Genomic DNA, 23,452 nt, shown 5'->3' with positions numbered 1-23,452 from the left:
AAATCCACCTTCTGGGATGCTACTCCTTGTGGTCTAGACCAGGAAAGTAAGGCTACAGAGGTTGAAAACTTGCTTATGGTCACCGAGCTGGCAAGTGGCAGGGAGCAGATTCAAAGAGAAGTCTGTGTGCCTCCAAAGGCCTCCCTTCCATTATCCCAACAGGCCTTCCCAAACCATTCTCCCTCTCGGGTCCTCTTCTCTCATCTGTACAATGGGAACAAAAATTATACCTAATGCAGGACCCGACACGAACAGGTTCTCAATGAATATCTGTGCCTTCTCTCCCAACCTCTCAGGCTTATGTATTCAGGACAGAATTTCCCCAAACCAGAAACTTCCTGCATGCATATGTTCACACAAACAGGTGCAGAGCTCCACACAGGCACATCGCCAGCGTCCAGAACTCAGTAGGCGCTTAACCAATGTGTGTTGAGCAGACAGGCATCAGTGAACGCTGACATACACTGAGACACAAAACCACAATAGGGGCTCAGGCACAGGGACAACCCCCCTCCCGCAACGATTCCTGCCAATTATCCTCCTTTGCCACCACCACCCCTGCTAGCCCAAGGCGCGGGAAATATTTAAAACAATTTTATTCATGAAAATATGCTGTACAATGCACTCTACACGGCCTCGACACGGCACACACGCACACGCACACGCTGACGGCACGGCCACGGTACACTGCCTACGATATGCGCCGGGGACACCGCGCCCACAGCCCGCCCCGACCGGACACTTATAAATACGGGAGAGGAGGCAGGACTGGAACGGAGAAAGGGGTGTTGGTTTGGGGGGGGTGGATCCGGAGCTGAGACCTGCTGGAGAGGCTGAGACCAGTACTGGGGGCAGGGGGAAGTGGGGGGGGGGGGTTGACTCCAACCTGAGAGGAGAGGAGAGGAGAAGTTAGGGCCTGCAGGGATAGGAGGGAGGGGCTGAATCATGGGTATGGGGGCTCTAAGGGTGGCTTAGGGCTAAAGGGAAACAGCTCAGGGTGAACAGCCAATAGGTAGGTGTGAGTGTTTTCGGGAGGGGGTTCCTGGCTTGGGTGGGTGGGGCTAAGACCAGTGGGAAGGTGTGAGTTGGGAATCAGATTGGAGTTTGGGGTGGGCTATCCGTCGCGGCCCTCACAAATGAAACGAAGATTCAGACCACCTCTGGCCCCGTGCCACATCTCCCGGTTGGCATCGCCGACCAGAGCAGCCCGCCTGGCTGGTCCCCACTCCCACCCAGCCCGAAATTCCCCTCCGCCCAGGCTTCCTGCCCCAGGAGGGAGGTGGCGCGGGTCTCAGGAGTTTGGGCACGAATGGCAGGTGCCCCAGCCCCTCCCTACCACTTCCCTCAGGGGTAAACTTCTGAGGGACTTCTCTAGCAGACCTGGGGCTGCCTCCCGGATCCCCCCACCCCACCCCACCCCACCCCACCCCGTGAAGCTGGAATGGGGATGGGGCCCAGGGGATCAGGACGGGAAGACAGAAGCCCCTTGGGGGCGGGGCGGGGCGCCCGGGGGCGAGGGAAGGCGGCCCTCAGCCCGGCACCCAGCTCTGGTTGGGGGGCGGGGCCCCGGCCAGGCCAGGCGGCGGCGGAGGCAGGGCCGAGTCGAAGTTGAAGTCCATTTCGTCGCTGTCCATGAAGTCGTTGAGGATGATGGACTCGACGTCGCACTCGAGGCTCCCGCTGAACATGTCGAGGTCCAGGTCGGCCGGGAAGCGGTCGGGCGCGGCCCCCAGCGGCCCGGCGGCAGCGGCCGCGTACGGCCCCGGCAGCGCGTCCAGCAGGAGGCCACCGGGCGGGGCCCCGAAGGCGGCCGCGTGGCTCGGCGGCGCCAGGCCCGCGGCGCCCGCCTCGCCGGGCAGCGTCATAAGGCTGATGGGGTGGGCTAAGGCACTGCGCGAGGGCACCGGCGGCGCGTACGGGGCCGCGCCCTTGCCAGGGTAGGCGGCGGCCGCTCCCGCCAGCGCCAGCTCCCCGGGCGCGCCCAGCACCGGGCCGGGCCTGGGCGCGGGCGGCGGCGGCAGCAGCGCGGGCAGCGCCCCCGGGCGGAAGGGCGCGGCGGCCGGCGCGAAGCTGGCCTGCTTGTTCTCCTGGATGGTCTGCATGGGCAGGCGGCGCAGCGCGCCCAGCGCCGGAGGCCCGAAGCCCCCGCCCCCGCCGTAGGCGCCGCTCTTGCAGCCGCCAAAGTAGGCGGGCGTCCCCGCCCGGGCCCGCGGCCCGTACGCGTCCTGCGCGCCGTCCAGCAGGGCCTCGGGCAGCCCCGCGCCGCCCCCGTGCAGGCCCAGCGGGCCCCCCAGCTCGGCCAGGCGGGGCAGCTCCCCGGGGCAGCGCGCACCTAGCGCGGGCGACAGCGCGCTCGCCGGGCTCGGGTACATGAGCGGGGACGACGGCGCCAGGGCCTCCAGGGCCTCGTCGTCCTCCAATTCGGCCGCTTCCCCGAGCAGGGGTCTCCCGCCGCCGCGGAAGTCGGCCCACGCCTCGTAGTCATCGCTGGCGTGCGAGGCCGGGCTGGTGGCCCACTTGGCAGCGGCAGGCACGGGCCCCGGGGCTGGCGCGCCTGGGGGACTGTCATCGGGGCTTCGCTCAGGTGCCTGCAGCTGCTTCTTCTTGCTCGCCTTGCCCTTAATGCGCAGGAACTTGGCCCCGTTGTCCATGGACACGGCCCTCCGCCGCGGGGTCTTGCCTGTCTTTCCGCCCTCGGGGTTCAGCATCCACCAGGAGCTCTTGCCCGTGCCCTCGTTCTGCACGCGGATGAAACGGGTGTGCAGCGACAGGTTGTGCCGGATGGAGTTCTGTGGCCAGAGACAAGGACATGGGTGGGGGAGTGGGATGCAAGGAGACCATGGGAAAAGAGGAGGAAGTGATGGAAAAGAGGAGGGGGAGAAAATAGAAAAGCGAGAGAGGAGGTAGAAGGGCCAGAACGGGCAGTGGGAGCAAACAGAAATGAAGGGTGGATGGGGTCGGGGGTGGGGGTGGGGGTGGGGGGGTGTGTGTGGGAGAACAGGTGTAAGTACCAGGTTGGACAGGAATACCCACCTTTTCTACCCCAGAACCGCCCCCCTTCCACTGCCCAGAGGGTGGGGCTGGAGCTTTGGGCCTGGCCTTTTCCCAGGAGGCCTGGCCGAACCCTGAGGGCTACTCTCAAGGAGCTGAAGCAGGGCCCCCTCTCCCCAGCTTAGCCCCGCCCCGCCTGGGGCTAGCCAGGCTGCCAGGGCCCCCCAGCAGATTATGTAAGGGCTCATGCCTCCGCGGCTCATTTGTCTGCCCCCTCCCTTCCCAGCCTGGCATGGCGCCAGGAGCCCGAAAACCCAGGGCTCCAGAAATCAATCTCGCGGTGACTGATTAAGCCCTGTTTAGAACTAATTGCTCTTTCGTGTGTGGGGAGAATAAATTACCTGCTTTAATTTCGTGTCTTTAAAATGCAACTGCAGGTAGAGAAGACTGTTAACCCTTTGCTGGGAGGGCCTGGCCAGGGAAAGCAGAATACGCTGGGGGTCTCTAAGGTGGGTATGGGCCCGAAACTCTTCCAAAATTTCCCCCAACTCTTGTGAGCTCCTGTGAACCCTTAGAAGTCTTGGATCCCAGCAAGCTCCTCAGAGCACATCCATCAGCCCTGGGGACCTCAGAGCCCACCTCTACACAGTGCCCACCTTCAGGCCAGCCCAGCTTTCCAGCCCGCCCTCCCTTCCTGACCACCTGACGCACAGTAACTCTGCTCCCAAAAGCCCCTTCCTGGTGGAAGCTTCACAAAGTCCCCACGAATCAAGTGGCATAATCCCCGTTTATAACAAGATCAAGGCTCAGAGAGTTGAAGTGGCTTGTCCAAGGCTACACAGCCCTTTTGGGTACCTCCCTGGGCTCTACCTCTGCCACCCTGCACACCTTCTCTTCTAAATTTCTGCTGTGCCAGCCTCTAGTGCTCCCTATGTCATGGCCCGCTTTTGCAAAGAAGGTGGGGAGGGGGCCACAGCTCCAATGACCTGGCTCCCCAGAGGCACCTGAAGGAGTAGAACTTATGCTGAGCCTGGGGGCCTACCACCTAGTGGCCTTGACCTCCGGATTCAGGCACTGCCGTGGAAACAGCATGGGCTTGGCTATCAGAAGAGCTGGGCGGGATGCCTAGCTCTTTTCGGCCACTTAGCTACGTGACCATGGGCTACTGACTCAATCTCTATAAGCCTCAGGGCCTCAGTGAACTACTCTGGCAAAAATGGGCACCATTCAGTGACATGAAAGCTCAGAAAGCTGTAAAATCACTACCTGAGGTCATGTGTGTGGGTACCGATCGGTGAATGCACCAGGTGCTCGTAAACATTGGTTAAAGCCCTCACTCTGGCCAGAAGACCACACTGTTAGATCACCCAACAGACCTGCTCTGTCTCTACCTCCCTAATATCGTGTCCTGAGTATAACTGTGGTAGGCACCAACAAGTCTGGGAAGCTGGCATTACCCCATCTCACTGTACCAGGGAACAGAGGCCCAGAGGCATGATGTAATTTTGCCCAGGATCCCACAGGCAGCAATGCCAGGTACTACCCAGATCTAGCCAGTTCATGGACCTAATCGTAATTCATTTTTCTGCCCAGCCCCATAACCACTGACGGGTGAGGGCCCTCCCTCCTGCCTCCTTCCCATCAGTCTCCCTAAGGAGGGAGTATATCACCCAGGATATATTTCCACTCTCACCCCAGTTCTAGGTACTGACCTGACCCCTCAAGCCCTGCCCCCCCCCCCCCCCCCCCACCCCAGCTCTCTATCGCTGGCACTTTCCGGTCGTGGGAGGTGACAACTCCAAGGCCCCTCTCAGCGTTGCCCTGCCTGGCTTCCCCTGGGACCCTGAGAAGAGGGGAACTAGACCCCCAGGGAATGGTGCTCCCTTAAGTAGATACCCCCTTTCTACTCCTGCCCTTACACCTGGCTCCCTAGCCCCTCCTCCACACCTGTGTTCAGAGGCCTCAGGGGCCTCAGTTCTCCCCACGGGACTGTCTGGCTTACCAGAGGCTCCACCTCCTAGCCTCTCCAGCTGGAGGTTGGTCAGGGAACACAGCTCTTTATCAATGATCAATGTCATTATGTGCCGGCCTGGTTCTGAGTGCTGGCGGCAGGAGAGAAGGAAGGACATTGCCAAGTGCTGGCACCTACTCAGTACCTGCTTGTTCAGCCCTAGGTGTTATAAGCACTTTATCTCACGTATTCTATCAAACTCCATCCAAGTCCGGGATTGTGATCCCTATCTCAAGATGAGGAAAGTAAGGCTCAGAGAGGCTAAGTAAGCTGCCAGTCACACAGTTCAAATGGCAGAGCCAGGTGTGGATTTCGGGTTAGTCTCACTTTGAGACTAAAGGCCATCACATTCCACCACGGGAGAGGGAAACAAGTCAGGGAATTTCCAAAGAATCTTAGGAAGCCAGTACTCTAGTGCTTCTCAAACTTTCCATGTAAACTATCCCTAGAAGCTGGCAGCAGGGGAGGACTGGGGGCACGTTGCAAGGTCAAAATTTCCTATTAAGCCTTGTGCTTCCATTTCTAGCGTTCAGGGGGATTTTGCATTGTACTTCATAATGCATCTAAGTTCCGTGAATATAAAAATAATGTTTTAGATTATCTGTACCAAGAGCATATGCTCTGGGCCTATGAAGCTTTGCACCCTTCCCCACTCTGTTCTGTGCCTGGCCAGGTACCCCTGGGGGCTTGAGCTCCAGTCTGAAACCGTTGCTGGTCCAACCCAGAGAGAAGAAAGGACTTGCCCAAGGTTGCCCAGGACCCGGTCGCAGAACAGGGATTTGAGCACAGGCCTCCTGGCCCCCAGCATGGTGCTCTTTCCACTCCCCCAAGCCTCACCTGGGCAAGCCTGTCCTTCTCTCCGGGCCTGTTCCCCCACCTGGCCACCGATGAGCTGTGCCAACCGTCGACACTGCAAGTGCTTGAAATCATCCAGTCCAGAGGCTTTCAAACTTTTTTTTTCTTTTTTTGTAAGTAGGGGAACTCTGTTGGTATAGGGAATCTAATGCAAAACTGAGTGTTACACACTCAAGGGAGTGGGGATGGGCTGCCCGGAGCTAGGCCGGCTCAGCACCCCTGGCCCTCTCACCGAAAACCAGGCCCCTGTGGAGGGGATTCTGCAGGCCAGATGGGGCAGTTGAGGCCTAGAGGGCTGCCGTACCTCGCTCAAGGTCACCCAGGGAGGTGGCCCAGGGCTGGGCAAGGACTAGCCCTCTGACTGTGGAGCTGGGTACCAGGTGTGCACCAGGGCTGTGGCCCCTGAGGAAGTCCCAGTCCTGAAGCCCCGTCTGGCTCCTCAGGGCCCAGCCACCTGGTACCAGTCAGAGCTCTCAGCCGAGATCCAATGGCGAGCACAGATCACGACTCATCCACAAGGCCTCCTGGGAGGCCAGAGGCCACAGAGGAGGTGAGGGCGGCAGAGGAGGGAGGCGCCTCTGCCAGGCAGCAGTAACCAGGGCTCCCTCTTGGAGTCACCTAGCAACCCGCCACCACAGCCACAGCCCCGGCATGCCCGGGCTCCCCTGTGCCCAGAGCTGGGCCTGGCTTCTGGGGCCTTACACCTCCCGCACCTCCACGCAGGCCTGGGGCAGGTTAGCAGGAGGGAGGCCATCATGGGGCAGAGGGAAGGGACAGTGGGTTACATCCATGCCCATCCCACTCTCCCTCAGAGCCCGGGCTAGGGCGGCTGGCTGGTCCCCTGGGGTTTCACCCACCTGGGAGAGGAGGCTGATGCAGGGTAAAGTCCATGGCCTCTGGTGTTGGGTCTGGATTCCAGTTTGGGCTCCATGGCAGTGCAACTCTGGGGCAAGGTGCTTTGAACCTCTATTTCCTCAAACAGCAACCTGCTTGCACCCTAGCTTCCCTAAAGCCCTCCACCACCCAGCAGTCACAGTGATCCCTTATATAACTTGGATCACGTCCAGTGCTGCCCAGAGCCCTCTGATGCCCGCCCCCCCCCATCTCAGAGTAAAGAACAAAGGCCTTGCCATAACCCACCTTGACCTTGCCAAGACCTTCCGTGACCCCTCAGACTCCTCCCCTAACACTGTCCCGCTTGATCCCTCCCTCCTGTTCCCTGAACCTGCTAGGCACCATCCCACCCTGGGGCCTCTGTCTCAGGGGAAAACCGTTCACCCAGACGCCCACATCAATCTCTCCTCTCTTCCGAGTCTGTGTTCAGATATCATCTTTTGCCGTGAGGCCCATCCTGACCACTCTTACCATTTGCTCCTCTTCCCTGCCATTTCTTGGCCCCCTTACCTGCTCTAAATTTTTCTAAAGCAATGGTCACTTTCTAAATTAATAATTTATATATATATATATATCTGTACATTAATAAGTTCATATACCAATCATATAAATGTATAATTTAGGGGCACCTGGGTGGCTCAGTCGGTTAAGCGTCCGACTTCGGCTCAGGTCATGACCTCACAGTTCATGGGTTCGAGCCCCATGTCAGGCTCTGTGCTGACAGCTCAGAGCCTGGAGCCTGCTTCGGATTCTGGGTCTCCCTCTCTCTCTCTCTCTGCTCCTCCCCTGCTTGTGCTCTCTCTCTCAACAATAAATAAATGTTTAAAAAAAAATTTTTAATGTATAATTTATACTCTGTACTATTTTTTTAATCTTTTTTACTTATTTTGAGAGAGAGAGAGAGAGATGCAGAGAGAGGGAGAGAAAGAATCCCAAGCAGGCTCTGCACTGTCAGTACACAGCCCGAAGGAGGGCTCAAACTCGCAGACTGTGAGATCATGACCCGAGCTAAGATCAAGAGTTGGACGCTTAACCCACTGAGCCACCCAGGCGCCCCTGTACTTACTTATCGTCTGGTTCCCCTCACATTAGAATATAAGTTTCATGAGGGATTTTTGTCCGTTTTTTACCATACCCCATGTGTTTGACACATACTAGGCATTTCATAAATGTTCGTTGAACGAATGAGAGAGAGATAGTAGAGGGGGGTTAACACCGTGTTGCAGGCAGAACGAAAGGAAACTGCGCAGAGTAGCTGGCACATGAGAGGGGCTTCCCCAAACTGGGCTGAGAGAAGGGAGCACAGGACGAGAGACAAGCATGGGATGGAACAAGTCGGGAGCAATACGATCCAGAGGGAACTGCAGAGAAGGATAAGGGCTTCCAAGAGACTTGAAGAAGGCCTTGCAAGGTGAACGTGCGGCTGGCTGCCCTCCCCAGCCCCCATCCTGCTCCCTCCTGCTGCCCAGATAGACTGGAGTAATCCAGGGCTTGCTTCGGCCAAGGTTTCTCAGAGCCTGTCCCACCCGGGCCGGAAGACACTCCAGTGGGAAGAGAACAACCTTGTCCTTGCTGACGGTGCCTCCCTCACGGACAGGGTCTGATCCATTTGGTGGTGGCAGCTCATCTATCCAGCGGGACACCCTCATCTGTTCCCAGGACACCCTTCGCCCACGAGCAGTAATGCATTCATCTGACGGCACAACCCCATTTATCCAGCACACCAGTCCCATTTATCCAGCGAGTACAACCTCATTTGCTAACAGCACTCCATTCACCTGACGGGCCCCCTCATTTATCCAGCGGGACACCCTCATTTATCCTCCAAGTCGGAGTCTCTCCTTCTGCCTGTGGTGGGCTGTGTTCTCTGACGGTGCAACCCGGCTGGCCCAGCAGGACGTCATCTCTCCTACAAGTACTCTTCATCCCCTGACAGTACAACCTCATTTATCTAATAATGCAGCCTCACCTTGCCTCCAAGTACCACCTCATTCCCTGACAGTACAACCTCGTTTATCTTCCACTACAACCTCATTTCTCCTCCCAGTACAGCTCCATTCTCTGATAGCTCACCCCATCCGTTGTTCCTCCTCCAAGCCAGAGCCTGCCAGAGCCCCAGGACGGTGGCAGGCGGGGGGGGGGGGGGGGGGGGGGGGGAGGGAGAATGTGGCAATGTCCCTGTCCCCTGCCTACAGAGGGCTGCCTGGTGCTATGACTATGTCCGATCTCCACCGGCCCTACAGGGCCCGCAGACCTTGAGTCCTAGGTTGCTCTGCCCAGCCACTTTCCATTTAGCCCCTCTCGGGCTAAAAAGGGCCCACAGGATTGACTTCCTCCAGCTCTCCAGTAGAGAAAAGATCCCACCCGATTTGATTTGTAGCTTTTGCTGATTTCTGCGGCATGGATACTCCCATCGCAGCCAACTTTAAGCTGCCAGCATGACATCACTGACTATAGAACTGGGAAAAGTGTGCAGGACTGGCTCTTATGAGCCCATGCAAGCCAGCTCTAGCACACCACTGACACGTGCTTCAAATACCAAGGCAGGAGAAGGGCATTACCATTACCTACCACGTGCCAGACCCAGGCTGGCTTCTTTAGATACATTTCTTCTTTCAAGCCTGATAACCACTCTGCCAGTAGGTACCGCTATGTTACAAAGTGGGGAAACTGTGCTCAGGAGGGTTAAGGGCTCAATGACTCCTGGGGCCACAAAACTGAGAAGTTATGGAGCCAGGTCTGGGTCTCAGGGCTGTTGGATTCCAAAGCCAGGGCTCTTCCCATGCCCTCCCCCCACGTGGCAGGGACACTGTCCTGCTGCCCACCCCAATGGCCATCCCCGCTTTGGTTCTCAAGCCCAAGCTTCCTGGATTTCATCAGGCAGGAGACCCAAGTCTTGTGTCCCCCACCCACCACGAGTCCCATGCTACCTCCTGGCCTTCCTGACATCTGGGCAATGCCAGGACCCTCCCGGGTTTAGTCTTAGGTCTCATGTCCATCTGTCCAATCCCAAAGCCAGGTCTGGACATCTCTCCAGGTTTCATCACTGTCCCAGCTTTAGCTCAGCCCTTCGCTCAGGAAGCGGACCTTGCCTACCCAATGGTGATGACCATCCAGCTCCAGCTCCAGCTCCTCCCTTGAGTGCCTCCCTGGGGCCGTGTGAGTTCTCTGGCCCCCTCCATGACTCACATTTGCCCTCCCCCTCCTTCCTGCATGAAGAAAGGTGGGGAGCAGAGTGGGAATCCCAACTTCATTCATGGGACCTTGGGCCTCCCCTATAAAAGAGGGTAACAATCGTGATATTCACAGGGAGGGCTGGGACCTGGATGAGAACCTATCTGTCAAGAATCTCATCCCCTCCCTGACTCAGAGCCCTAGGAGCAGCCCCCGTCCCAACCTTTATCCCACACCCCACTCCAGGGCCCCAGGCTGGCCAGCAACACACGCCTGTCTTGGAGTCACAGTCTCTCTGAGGGTCACTTGCTCTGCCACCTGGGCTAAAGCTGGGGTTGTTCGGCGTGGACAGGCTTCCAGGCTGAACGGGATGACTTAGAGAGGCCTGAGGCCGTGTGCAAATCCTCAGTAGCAGGGTCTGTAGCGAAGGAGGGCAGGTGGCGGGGGCATCAGGGCTACAGGTGTCAACAGGTGGGTGCTTGGGCTTGGGGTCAGCGGTGGAACAGCAGTGGGAAGCCAGGGGCCAGGAGGAGCAAAATGTCGAACGCAAGGCATGAGGTCCCAAGACATCCCCCACGCCTACCCCAGAGATAGCGGAGCCCATACGCCAAGCCTGGTACAAGCAAACCAGCAGCAGGAGTCGAGGCCCACCTCTACCCAAAAGCCCATGGCTTCTCATCACTTGTGGGCTTGGGTCCAACTCCAGACTGACATACACGGGCCCTCTGAGGCTCTCCCGCCTCACCACCCGCATTCCCTTCAGCCCCCCTGGGCCCCAGCCCCCCTGGAGGTCTGACACCGCCATGTCTCTGCACACTCCTGTTCCCTCTGCCCCTCCTTCTGTCTCTGCTGGGCTGGTTCCTGCTGCTCCGCCAAGGCAAGCTCTGTGACATCTTTCCCGTTCCCTCTGCAAGTCCCAAAGGTAGCCGCTCCTACCTCAGCGCCACTGCAGAGAAACAGAACTACGAACAGAGTGCAAGTGTGTATGAGTTGGCCTCGCTACTTGAACTTTGCGGAGCAACCCCTGGCTCATAGTAAGTCAACACACAGGACGGAGCTCTCAGCGGCTGTGAACCGCTCAGACCTGGCAATTCTGTGCTGTGGCTGTTCAGCAAAACCTCAGGCCAGAGCTCCAGGCCTTGCCTCCTCCTCCTCACCCCTGCTTTCCCTGCCAGCTCTAGCTGCCTCTGCCCCCTCCCTGCTCTTCCTCAGCGCTTCCAGGACCCTCGGGAGAATTTAGCAAAGTAAGGGAGGAGAGAAACCACCATTTACTGAACATTCATCGTGTGCTACGCGCCATGCTGCCACAACGCTTAAAATCTTACTGTCTTTTTAACAAGCCTCTGTGTTGGTTCAGTGTGCCTATTTCACAGATGAGAAACTGAGGCTTCAAGGGACACCTGGAGCTGCCCAAGGTCACATGGTATAAGTGATGCTGCAGGAATTCACACCCAGGGCCCCTGTTCTTCCTCCCACCCTGAGATGCCTCTAAGGAGGCGCCCAGGCCAGGTAGAAGCTCCCAGGTGGGCCTGGGGTAGGAGTGGGAGGGAGGGGGTTGCTGTCCATGCTGGCTCATCAGCTCCTCCGCAGACTCTTGCCTCCCTCGTCCAAGACTGATGGGGATCCCTAGATGCAAAGCCATTCAGGCCTCTCCCTATCTCTCCTCAATCTGAGCCCTGTCCCCTCTGTAGGCAGCACCTCCCTACAGCCCTGCCCCAGGCCCTGGGAGCAGCTGCAGTGACCTCACCCAGCCCTGCCCTGGGCCCAGCTCTGGGGAGGGCCCAGCAGCTGTGCCCCAGCCCTGTAGGCTGGCTCCTAGGGGGGAAAGAGGAAGAGTGGGCACAGCGCCAAGAGAACCATCTGCTCTCCCAGGGGCACGGCCACCCGCACAGACACTGGCCTCTCCCCCAGGGGCTGCCCTTAGCCCTCTGTCCCCATGCCAAGGGGCTCCAGGAGCCCAAGGCAGCCCACCCAGACAGGGGCACCAGCCCTCATCTGCCATCTGTCTTTTGGATACTGAGAGGTCTTTGCGGGACACGTTGGAGCATGAACGTCCGCTGGAAAATGAACAAGTGCCCAGGGTAAGCTCTGGGTGTAGAGGCCAGAGGCCAGGGCTGGGTGTGCTGAGGGCTTCATGCCCCAGCCCCAGCCTAGCTGGGCTAAGAGCCTGAGATCCCCTGGGGGGAGGGGGCCTCCTCCATCCCCTCACATCTGCTCTGCTGGCAGGTGCCTCTGGCAGAGGGCAAGCCCCCTTCCCCCACAGCCCCAGCTCAGGTTACAGAGAAGGCAAGGCCAGCAGAGGACAGGGGGAGGGGACAGACGGGGTGGAGGAGGCAACACAGCATCCCAGAGTGTTGGGGGAGGGGAGTTCGGATCTCTGGATGGGAGAGAGCCAGAGAGCCAGAGAGGGAAGGGCCATGCCCAAGGTCACACAGCCTTCCCAGTGGGCAAAGAGAAGCCCGTGTCCAGGGGCAGGCAGCCCTGGGTTCAAGGGTGACCTTGAGCAAACCACTGCCTTCATCTGTGAAAATACAGAGCCTAAAACCTGCCTGCTTCCCTCCCAAGCCCTGAGGAAAGCTCTGCAGGCCAGAAAGCAGTGGGTCAAGTGGGGGCAGGTTGAAGCTTATCCTGAATAGCCGACACCTCCGGACACAAAGGGAGGCATCAGAGGAAGGACCACTGGCCCCCAGCACACACATACACTCGCACAAGTCAGTGTCTCTCAAGGATCAGGGCCCAGGATCCCCGCCCTACACAGCAGTGGGGAAGGGATTCCTTTCCTTTCTCAGAGCAACGTATAGCAGTAATGACATCTGCTCGGGCATAAGTCCTATCATTATCCCACTTTGTAGAAGAGAAAACTGAGGCTCAGTTGCCCAAGGCCACCCAGGGCCAGGTTCCGCTCCTGCCCACTGCCTCCAAGACTCCTATAAGCACACCACCCTGTCTCACTTCTAAGATCCTTAAGGGACCTCAGGCCTGCTTCTTGGATTCTTTGGGCCTCTACCGTCTCAGGCTCATCTTCTCCCCTGGACCCCAGTACCAGGCCCACACTGGGTGCCCAAGCCAGTCTTTCCCCCTGTCCACGCCATCCTCGAATGATCTCTCTGCCTGTATCACTCCCCAGCGTGGAGTGCCAGCTCCCTGGCTTGATATTCAAGACTGCTCTCCTTTAGAGCCCGGCTTGCTTCCCTAGCTTTGAGTCCTGCTGTGCTCTGACCAACAGAACTGGACCCCATGGGGCTCCTAAAGGAGGGTTTGACCTCCTTTGTCTGGTTCCCCAGACAATATCTGGTATTCTCCGAATACCCAGGGCTCATTATGTGGCCTTCCCTCATGACCCTGAGCCATCTTTATCCTGAATCAAATTCAGGAGTCCTCATCTTACCTCCCCAGTTTGACCTGTGGGCCACTCAAGGTCAGGGAGCCAGTTTGGTTCCTCTGAGCAGCACTGTCTTGGGTGGCTTACACCTGTAGTTAAGGTGAATGGAGGAAGCTGTCAGCAGCCTTGGGCTTGCAAATGGCGTGGGGAGTGGGGAGAAAACACCACATTGGGCAGCTCGGGGCTTGCCCTCAGGGAGCTCTGTCTGAGAAAGGGAGCCAGGTACCCCTGGAGTCATCCCCCAGGGAGGGCGTGATCAGCTTGGACAGGCCTGGCCAGCACTCTGGGCTAGGGAGATGTTAGCCCTGGGGAATTTCATTTCTGTCGCTTACAGCAGGATACAGTGAAAGCCACCTTCTTTCTCTAGACTTAGTTTCCTCCTCTGCAAAACCGGTAGAGTCACAGTACCAGCTTCACAGGGTGCTGTGAGAATTAGACGAAAGCATGTGTAATGGCACATGGCGGTTGAATCCCCGGCTAGAATAGTTCAGTGTGGCTAATTCGAGGGTCAGAAGGTGGGAGGTCGGAGTGATGTGGCTGGAGAGACTGACTGGGACCAGGGGGCCAAGGCCTTGAGTGTCATGCTAAGGCCCCTGTACTGGACCCTGTGGGAACAACCCGGCACTGTACACATAGGGAGCTATCAGAAAACAGGGGCTGTGACTTTCAGCTCCTCACTGGTCCAGTTCCAGAGGCTTGCTGAGAATTTACACCAACATGCATCCTCCCTCCTGTAGCCAAAGGCTCCCAGTGGCACAGGGTGTCAGTCCCGGCTGCTAGTTTCATCCTCTCCAGCTGTGTCTATGCAGTGTGATTCCTTAGCGAGGGGGAAGGTGTCGGGGCTGTGGAGTCAGTCCCTTGGACCTGACTGCATGGCTTTCAATTCTCTGGAGGAAACAAAAAAGCGAGGAGAGGAGGGGGCTTCACCTGGGCCGCCTGCTTGGAGAAGAAGCTGGTCTACACTGGGAGCAGAAGGGAGGTACAAGCAGGAGCTCGGGACACTACCACCTGAGGCACTGGCTCAGGATCTGGTCCGTCACTAGACAGACCTGTTAGAATCAGAGCCACTGAACTAAGACTAGAAACCTGTATTATTTATTTAAAAACTTCCAGGTGACTCGGATCATCAACCACTTTTGCCAACAATGAAGGATTTAAGGTAGGAATTCTCAGAGAGATGTAGTGGGTTCCAGAATCACCTGAGAGGTGGGCCTGTATTCAATCCACCCAAGCACCCAGCCTAGTTTCTGAAGGGTGTCACAAGGGATCAGTCCATGAGTCAGTAGCTCCCTCGATGAGCATTTGACAACGGCAGCAGGTATGGGGTGTGAAAGTGGCAAATGCAAAGGTGTCCTGAGATCGTAGGCAGCAGGGAAAGCAGGAGGGCGGGCAGGGCCTGGCCAAGGCCAGCTGAGGGCCCAGGGGTCCAAACAGAGCAGTTTGAGCTTGGTTGGCTCGCAGGGGAACTGAGGAGCCCCAGAGGGTTCTGGAGCATGAGTGAGCCTCGGGGCACAGGAGCACTAGGGTGTGTGGGGCTGAGGCTGCACAACACAAGGGGGAACACAGACAGGTCTGTGTCTAAATCCAGGCTCGGCCTCATCCCAGCTATGCTGCCCTGGCCAAGTGACTTCACCTTTCTTGGCCTCCATTTCCTCAACTGCAAAATGGGGCTATTAACACATATCTGGCAGGATCCAGAGACAATATAAAAAGAGAATGTATGCGAAGTGCCCAACTGCCTAGCACCCAGACCTTAATTCTGGTTCCCCTTCCCACAAGAGGCACCCCTCTTTAGAGACCAGAAAGGTTTCTCTGCAAAGAGGGAGGCCCCAGGGGGAGGCTGTGGGAGGCCCCTCCCCCACACGCCACCTGGCCCCCCTCCCACCTCCACATATGGGTTGGGGGGTGGGGAGAGGCAGCAAACAGCCAAACCCTCCCAAACAGGAGTTGGTTTCCATGGTAACCAGGGTGCCAGGAGGAAGGGGGGCGCTCCAGATCCAGCTGTCCCCCTGAGCACCCTACCCAGGGCCCAGAGCCTTAGCTAATGCCCACCCAGCACCCTGCACCCCCCATCTGCCTGCTCCGGGGGCCCGCTGAGACTGCCATGAGCACTCCGTTCATTGTGTCCAATGTTTGCCACCTGGGTACTGCCAGGGGCAGGGGAGGCATCCCCAAGCAGGAATCCCAAGTTCAAGTCCATCCACACCTGTAATCAATCATATGCTTGCACCCATGAGAAATCCTATCAGTGCTTTGTGCCCTGGGTCCCAACTAACCCCTCATGGCTCCTAGAACCCAACTGTGTCAGTTGCAGCCTGAAAGAACCAGGGATCCAGTTAAGGCCCTTTGAACACGCAAGAGAACACCAAGGACCAGAATGGGGAAGAGCTTTGCTCCAGCTCACACACTGGATCACATTCCCTCACGGGTGCTCTGTGGATGCTCTGTCCACCCCTCAGCAGTTCCGACTCCACAGCTCCAGCTGACCCCAAGCAGCTGAACTAATATACCAGGACACAAGTGATGCTCCAGGGGGTTGGACCACTGCCAGGGAGAAGGAAGGAAGTGCTAACAACTTTAAGACCTGTCTTGCAATACAATGGGCAGTCCCAGAGGGCAGCCACTCAGTCACCAGGGGTGTGTGAGAAGGGGACGGAGCTGGCTTGGAAAGTAGTGTTGGGTTCCATGACTCCCCACCTTCCCTAGAGACCTGAAGTCTGATTTGGAGGTGGAAGGGGGGGGGGCATGCGTACCCACCCCCAAGCTGGGAGGCAAGCCCATAGGCTGCAAATAGGGAGGGACTGCTGGTGAGCCTCCCACAGGTAAGGGAGACAGTGAGGTGAGGAGGGGGCTCCCCTGCTATAGCCAGTACGTCCTATCCCAGAAGCTCATATCCACACCTAGCTCATGACCACCCACCCCCACTCCTCGGAGGACCCAGACAGAGGGGGGTTCCACAACCCCCAGGACCCTGTGTGGTGGCCACTACCAACTGCTGCTCAAAGACATGACTGTGGATTGCCCGGAACGAGCCTGCACCCTTTCAAGATCCAAACACGAGCCCCCTCCTCCAGCCCCAATGGCACAGAAAAGGCTTGAGTTTGGGGGTCAGAAAGGGGTTCGATTCCCAGGCCGGACACTTCCTAGGGACGTGACCCCAGGGCAAGTCACTTCTCCCCCTGGGATACAGGGATGCTAGTGCCTCTGGAAACATGGTGGCCAGAATGTGAACGGATCTGCGCTGGACTAGGGGGCGCCTCTTTCCTGGCCCTCTCAGTCGGCCCGTCTCTGGCAGAGGCCCCCAACTCCAGTCAGTCCCCAAGCTGGAGTCCTCAGGGTGTGTGCAGAGAGGGGGGCCCCAACCCGCAGAAAGTGGGGGCTGGGGGGGCGCTGAACTTTCGAACCCGCAAACCCCCCGCGCCGTTCATTACCTTAACACGAGTTAAAAATAACCGTCTCATCTCTTTAAATTAGTCTGTCTGCAATTACCGCCTGGCACGGCGCTGCCCGCCATCGTCCCGCTGGAGCGGCGCCAGGTGGCAGGCGGGGCCCTCACCCTGTCTGTCCGTCTGTCTGTCTGTCTGTCTCCGCGTCCCCCCTTCTCCCCGCGGCAACCCAGGGGGCCTCCCCGCAACCCAGACTCCAGAGCTCCCCAAGTTGCGCAGGGAGGGGGCCGGGCCCAGGGGCTGGCGGGGAGCGAGGGGGCCGGCGGGGAGCAGAGGACTGGGGTGGGGGCTCCGGAGCCGGGCGGCGGGGGAGGGGCGCCGGGAGGCCCGGGAAGCCGGAAGGGCCCGCAGCGCGCCAGCGCTCGTGGGTGGGTGTGAGCAGGTGGCCGTGGGAGTCTGCCGGGCGTGCCAGCAACTGTGCCAGGAGCGGCTGGCACGGGCTCGTGCCCAGGAGGCGGGCAGCTGCCAGCCCCCAGCTCGTGCAGTGCGGGGGGTGAGGACACCCCCCAACCGGGGCTCACACCGCCTCCTCCCGCACCCCCACCAGCCCTTGGGGCTGGGGATCCCCGGAGGACAAAGAAGGAGGAGGGAGCCCTGCTGGAGCAAGCTGGAAGGAGGCGAGAAGCGGGAGCCCTCTGCACTCACAACTACTGCTCAGCCTGGCTGTAACAGTACCCCTCTCCCAGAGGTCTCTCCATCGGTCCCTCCTTCCACCCCACCTAAGACCTACTGGCCAGCCTCGGCCAGATGGGGGTAGCACCACCCCTCAAGACCCCATCCCCCAACCACAGGGCAGCTCCAGGCCCTGAGGGAAAAGGGAAGTCCCCATCCACTGTGCTCCTCCCCCATCAAGCCTGGGGACTGGAATGGGAGGGACCCAGGCCTGGCCTGGGAGCTCTCAGGGGAGCTGGCAGCCAGGAAACACAAAAGCAGGAAGAACAACTCCAGGGGCCGCTAAATGGAAGGAGCACCAGGACCCATACCAGCCTGGAAGGCTTCCTGGAGGAGTTGTGCACCAGGGAAGATGGGGCTGGGGCATCCGAGAAGTGGGAGGCTCTACCCGGTTGTCGGACAAACACACTTCTAGGACACTGCAGAGGGAGGAGGACCTCCTGTTCAAGCCCTCACCCAGGGCCTGGAGACCCTCCACCCTGAGGGAAACACTATCAGCCTCTTCGGGGGGGTCTCCAGCACCAAGCCGAGCCTCTCTGCAGGCTTCAGCTTGTTGGGGGTCCTGGCACCTGCTGCTGATCTTGCCTCCTCCTGTTTCTATCCTTAGCACCTTTGACTACCTCCCCACATCAGAGGTGGGACCACAGGGCAAAGGCCAAGCATGTGGGCCCTTCCTGATCTGGCCCGCTCCGCCTTTCCTGTGCCACCTTCCATCCATCCCTAGGAGCTACTGGTTCTGGCCTGGCCCGCCCAATGGTCTAGCACAGTTCTACCTCCTTGCCTTTGCGTATGCGGTCAACATCCCTGGAGAGACTTTCTCCCAAATTCTGCCCCCCAGTGAAGACAGCCCGGATCAAGTACCACCTTCTCTGTGAGGGTTTGCCTGGGCTCCCAGGGGGTCTAACCTGCCCTCCCTGCACCCCTGCCCCCATCCCCAGCCCTTCCTGCCTGTAAAATACACAGCCTGGGTGTGGAGCCCTGATGCATCCTGAAGGCAGGCCCGACGCCTTCCCCTTTGGTCCCCCATCCTCCATCTAATACAGGGTTTGGTACACCCCAAGGATTCAGGTGCAACACCTATGTGGGGGAGGGGAGGGAGGAAGGAACAATGGGCCCCAGCCCCAGGCCTGGCACCTGAGGTGTACAGAAGCCTTGCTAAGCACAGACTGGCCCCAGGAGCTGGGGATTATCCCTCCACTGGGTTCCTGGAGGGACTGAATGGGAATGGGGTGGGGTGGGGTGGGGAGCAGGAATGAGAGGAGGAAAAGGATGGGGGGTGGGGCAGAATGAGGGCAGCCACTGAGGGAATGAGATGGGAAAGGCCAGAGGCCCCCCTGAACAGCCCTCATCCAGTGCCTGGGTGGTCTCGGCCAGGGCCTGGGTCACAAGCCCAAGCCTCAGGCTCCCTCTCCCATGCCCCAGCTCAGGACCCGCCTGCCAGGGCTCCTTCCTTCCTGAGCCAGGTGCAGGGAGGACCAGTGTGTCCCCAGCACCGTGGTGCAGTGGTAACCACTTCCAGTGGGTAGGCAGGAGACCTGGGCCGTCATCCAAGGCCTGCCGCTCACCAGCGACCTAAGGAGTTCCGGCCCCTTCCGGGGCCTCAGTCACACCGCCTGAGAAATGAACTCATGCGACTATGTTATATCTCCAAGCACATTCCCAGTCCCATTCTAGGATTTAGACCTGCCCCTGTTCAAAAGCCATCTGGGTCCCCCTCCCACACCCAGTGCCAGCAGGACACTATTCCAGAGACTCTATGGGGCCTCGGAGGGAGACACACCTGGATTGGAGTCCAGCTTTCCCATCTACCGACTGTGTGACCTTGGGCAGTTCACTCCTCCACTCTGCGCCTCAGCGCCCAGCTCTGTAAATGGTGACAGTAAAACCCACCTCAGGGACTGCTGAGGGCATTAAAGGAGACACCGGACACGATGCCCGGAGGTGCCTGGCACGGGGCTTGACCCCGAGACCCTGCATGAACTGCAGCTCTCCCCCAGCATCCAGCCCCATGTCTCCTCTTGCCAGCGTCCCCCACCAGCCCTCATCCATCAAGCTCAAGCGGAGTTCCACCTCCTACAAGAAGCCCTCCTAGCTTACTCTGGCCCACAGTACCCTCCCCAGCCTCAGTATCTTCTGCACCAGCCACCCATTTCCTCACACTCTCACCAGATAAGCACTGACGGCTCCCCAGTGCCAGGCTCTACGCTGGCTGCTGTGGGCACAGAGATTGCTCCCACACTGCCACTGTCTTCTAAAGGGGGTGTGGGGAAGGGAAATGAAACAAGACACAAAAGACTGAGCCCTGTGACAGGCGGGGAGAGGGCCAGAGAAGAGGGAGTCCTTAGCTAGCTAAAAGGGGTCAGGGAAGGCTTCCTGGAAGAGGCATCCAAACGCTATGCTCTTGAGGACAGGAAATCTACAGGGAGAAGTGAACAGTGGGACAATGCATGGGGACAAGGAGGGAGGTGGGAGCAAAGCTGCAAAACCCAAAAGCAGTGCCCACTTAGGAGGAATAAGTGTTCTGGTGGGGTCTGAGGCCAAGGGGACTGGAGAGAGGGTGTGGAGGGAGACTCACGTGAGTGCCTCCAACCTGTGCCTCTACCCCCATAGTGGTCAGAGAGAGACAGAGAAGCAGCCAGCAAGAAGCCTGAGAGTCACGCGCCCCCAGGTCAGAGCACTGTGGCCCCTACGAGGCAGCCACTGGGCAACCAGAGCTGTCCACGTCCACAGGCCTCCTCCTCCTCTGGCACACCTCCTTCCCCTGACCCTGTCTGCAGCCACCACTAGGCACAGCTCCCTCCCTCCATCTAGGCAAGCCCCCCTTGCAGAGACCCCTCTCCCACAGGAGGCCTAACAGCTCAGAGGCCTTAGGCACAGCCCCTACAACCTCCTCCTTCTGCAAAGGCACCAACTATCCCCATTCCTGGACAAGACGGCCAGAGGAGGGTCTGGAGGCCACAATCCAGTCAAGCCCTTGTCCTCTCCCAAGATGGCTCCCCCCTTTCCACTGGATGGCACGGAGGCCTTCCTGGGGTGCCCCTGCCCCTCCCCTCCCCTCCCCTCCCAATCCATCTGGGCTGGGAAAGCCAGGAGAGTGGAAGACAGCCTGGGGTGGGCAGGGACAGATCCCCAGTCCTCAATACCCTGCCCTCACACCAGCAGAGGTCATCACCATGCTGACCCAGGCAAGGGGGAAGAAGAGCTGCCCCGTGGAGAGGTCAGATCCCAGCTCACCTGACCAGCTCCCCACCCCAGGCTGGCTGGTGCCCTAGGGTGAACTCCTGACACCACAGGAAGAACTGTGGGCTCAGGGTGGCACTCCTTCCTTACCCTGGAGCCAGCTCCAGGGAGGACAGTGGGAAAGATTTGGGGGGAAAGCAGGGGCTGGCCCCAAATCATTATTCCGGCTCTTTAAGGAGGGTGCCTGGGTGGAGAGGGTAAAACAAGAGTAACACACAAAGCGAACTCGTGGGGGTGAAGAGGGGGCCCCCTAATACCCGAGGCCTGGAAACGGGTTCCTCTGCTCTGCTGCCAAGGATGGGGTGGGGGTGTCCCTCGGGGGTGCTTCAAAGTAGCAGTCCCTTGTCACCTCACCAGACCTCCCACCCTGCATGGAGAGCACGCACACAGCTGCTCCCAGCACGCCCCCGCCTGTCTGCCGGCCAGCCCCACTCCCCGGGCACACACTCCGTGACCCCAAGGGGTGCCCCGGGGCCTCCCTCCCGACGGCTCACTGGGAATCCGGACGCACCTAGCGGCCCCTGGAATCCCCAGCCGGCGACCCCAGCCCCCCTCCCCAGCCGGACGCTCCCACCTTCCAGCCCGCCGAGCTGTTGCTGTCGCCTTTATCCTTGAAGTAGGGCACGTAACGGACCATCCAGTCGTAGATCTGCGAGAGCGTGAGTCGCTTGTCCGGGGCGCTCTCGATGGCTTTGGTGATGAGGTCGGCGTAGGACAGGTTCCCCCACGCGTTCCGCCGGGAGCTCTTCGCTTTCCGCAGCGGTCCGACCTCCGCGCCCAGCGGCGGCGCTGGGGCCATCGCCGGGGCCGTAGCCCGGCGCTCCGGCCCGCAGTCCTCGGCGCCCTCAGACACCCCTGAACCCAGCGCTCCGTCCTCGTCGCCGGCCAAGTCGGGCTGCGGCAGGGGCCAGGTACACGAGCGCGGCCGGCTCTGCGGCGCGAAGTCCGGGTCCACGTCCACCTGATGCGCTCGCAGCTTAGCAGCCATGGTCCCGCCCGGCTCGGGCGAGGAAGGGAGGGAGACTCCGCGGAGGGTGGGCGGGCGGCTCCGGGATCTGCGCGCCCCGGGGAGGCCCGCGGGAGGGGTCCCTGGCGGCGCCGGCTCAACCGCGGGGCGCCATGGGCCGGGGCGCGGAGACAGGGGGCTGGACACGCTGGGAATCCCGAAGAGAGGGAAAGATGGGGGCAGCGAGGGAGCGGCGGCCCCGGAGCCCAGCGGGCACACACCTCGCCCAGCCCCGCTTCTAGCACCTGCCGCCTGCTTGCGCCTGCAGCCACCACCGCCACCGTCGCTGCCGCCGCTCCCCCGGCGCCGGCCCCGCACGCGGGCCCCGCTCTCCCGGGACGAGGCCGGATTGCACCATGCCGGAGCCCGAGCCCGTGCCGGAGCCCGCGCCGCCGCCGCCGCCGCCCCGTGAATGCCGCCGCCGCCGCCGCCGCCGCTCCGGCTCCAGCGCCAGCTCCCGCGCCTGCCGCGCTCAGCGCCGGCTGCACCTCGGGATGGGCGGGGGACGGGGAGGGGGCGGGCCCGGCGCGGGAGAGGGCGGGGCGTGCCCGCCCGCGGCCACGGAATCCTCGGCCTTCCCGCGTGCCCCGCCCGTGGGCTGGGGGTTGAGGCGCGGGGCTCCCGGCTCAGGGCGACCCCGTCGCAGCCCCCGCACGCAACAGCGCCGCCTACGGAGCAGGGGAGGAGCGGCGGGAGCGACCCCGCCCCCTGCTCAGCGCTGGGGGAGGGGGCGCGGGGGCGGGGCCCTAGCTCTCTCATTGGTCTGCAGCCCAGCTGTCCCGCCCACGGACTCGGCAGGATCCCTCCCAGAAGCGCGTCAGCGGGTTATTGTTACAACCCGGGGTTTCCCGGGGCAACGGGGATGGGGCGGGGCTCAGAACCCTTGGCCCCGCCTTCTACTCCCGAGGGGAATGCCCCGCCCCCTGCTTCCAGACCCCCGGGTTTCCTATCTTCGAAACCTGATAGGGCGAATGATCGAGCTCTCCTTTGTACCCTGGACTGGTCTGGGGAAAGGGAAGGGATCAAGAATATCTGAGTTTGGGGTGAGGCTTGGCCACAGTTGTAACTTCTCCATCTGCAAATGGGTTCTTCAGGGGCTCTTAGGGGACCTGTGGACATAGTTTTAGAGCCTTGGTTCTCAAAGTTTAACATGTAACAGAATCAACCTGGAGAGCTTGTTAAAACATTGCAGGCCAGTATGTTTGGGTTGGAGCTCGAGACTTTGCATTTCTAGCAAGTTCCCAGATGATGCACCCGGGACCACATTTTGCAAACCACTGTTTTGTAGCCTCTGGAGGCGCTTGCAGGGGCTGTTGAACAAGCATTTGCCCCCAAGTTCATCTTGTTTAGGGAGAAGCTTCTCATTTATTTAACTGATATTTATTGAGCACTTTTAATGCACCAGGCGCTGTTCGGGCCACTCCAACAAGAGTGGCAGGTGACAGAGACAGATGAGGCACCTATTGCACAGGCTAGTGGAGGAGTCAGATGTTGATCAGATCATTATGTGGCCTCAGAAAGGAGAGGGAGTCCACGACCTCATCCTGCAGGGTCCTAGGCTAGGTTTCTAGCCACCACTGTACCTGCCAGCCTTTGCTCAGGGTATCCCCTCTGCCAGAACACCTTTCTCCTCCCCAGGAACCTCACTGGAGACTCTCCCATTCTTCAAAGCCCAGCTCAAGTGTCAGCTCATCCTAACACCTTGTCTAACTCTAGCTCCTACCACCATCTCTGTTGCTTGCCCCCGCCACTTGCTGCTCTGCCAGCAACACCTTATGTCC

General features: G+C 59.7%; 1 protein-coding gene across 1 annotated transcript; it reads right to left on the bottom strand.

The window, feature by feature from the left end:
• Window positions 1-579: 579 nt before the first annotated feature.
• Window positions 580-22,136, bottom strand: FOXO6 (forkhead box O6). The gene is made up of 2 exons (XM_086716636.1): window positions 21,240-22,136; window positions 580-2,789 (listed from the first exon to the last, which is right to left on the bottom strand). The coding sequence occupies exons 1-2, from the start codon at window positions 21,651-21,653 to the stop codon at window positions 1,530-1,532; spliced, it is 1,674 nt and encodes a 557-aa protein (XP_086572762.1). The 5' UTR covers window positions 21,654-22,136; the 3' UTR covers window positions 580-1,529.
• Between the last annotated feature and the right edge of the window lie 1,316 nt (window positions 22,137-23,452).

This window comes from Puma concolor, chromosome C1 (assembly GCF_028749965.1).
Source record: "Puma concolor isolate L17-30 chromosome C1, mPumCon1.1.hap2, whole genome shotgun sequence".
NCBI lineage: Eukaryota > Metazoa > Chordata > Mammalia > Carnivora > Felidae > Puma > Puma concolor.
This window is presented reverse-complemented; position numbering and strand designations above follow the sequence as displayed.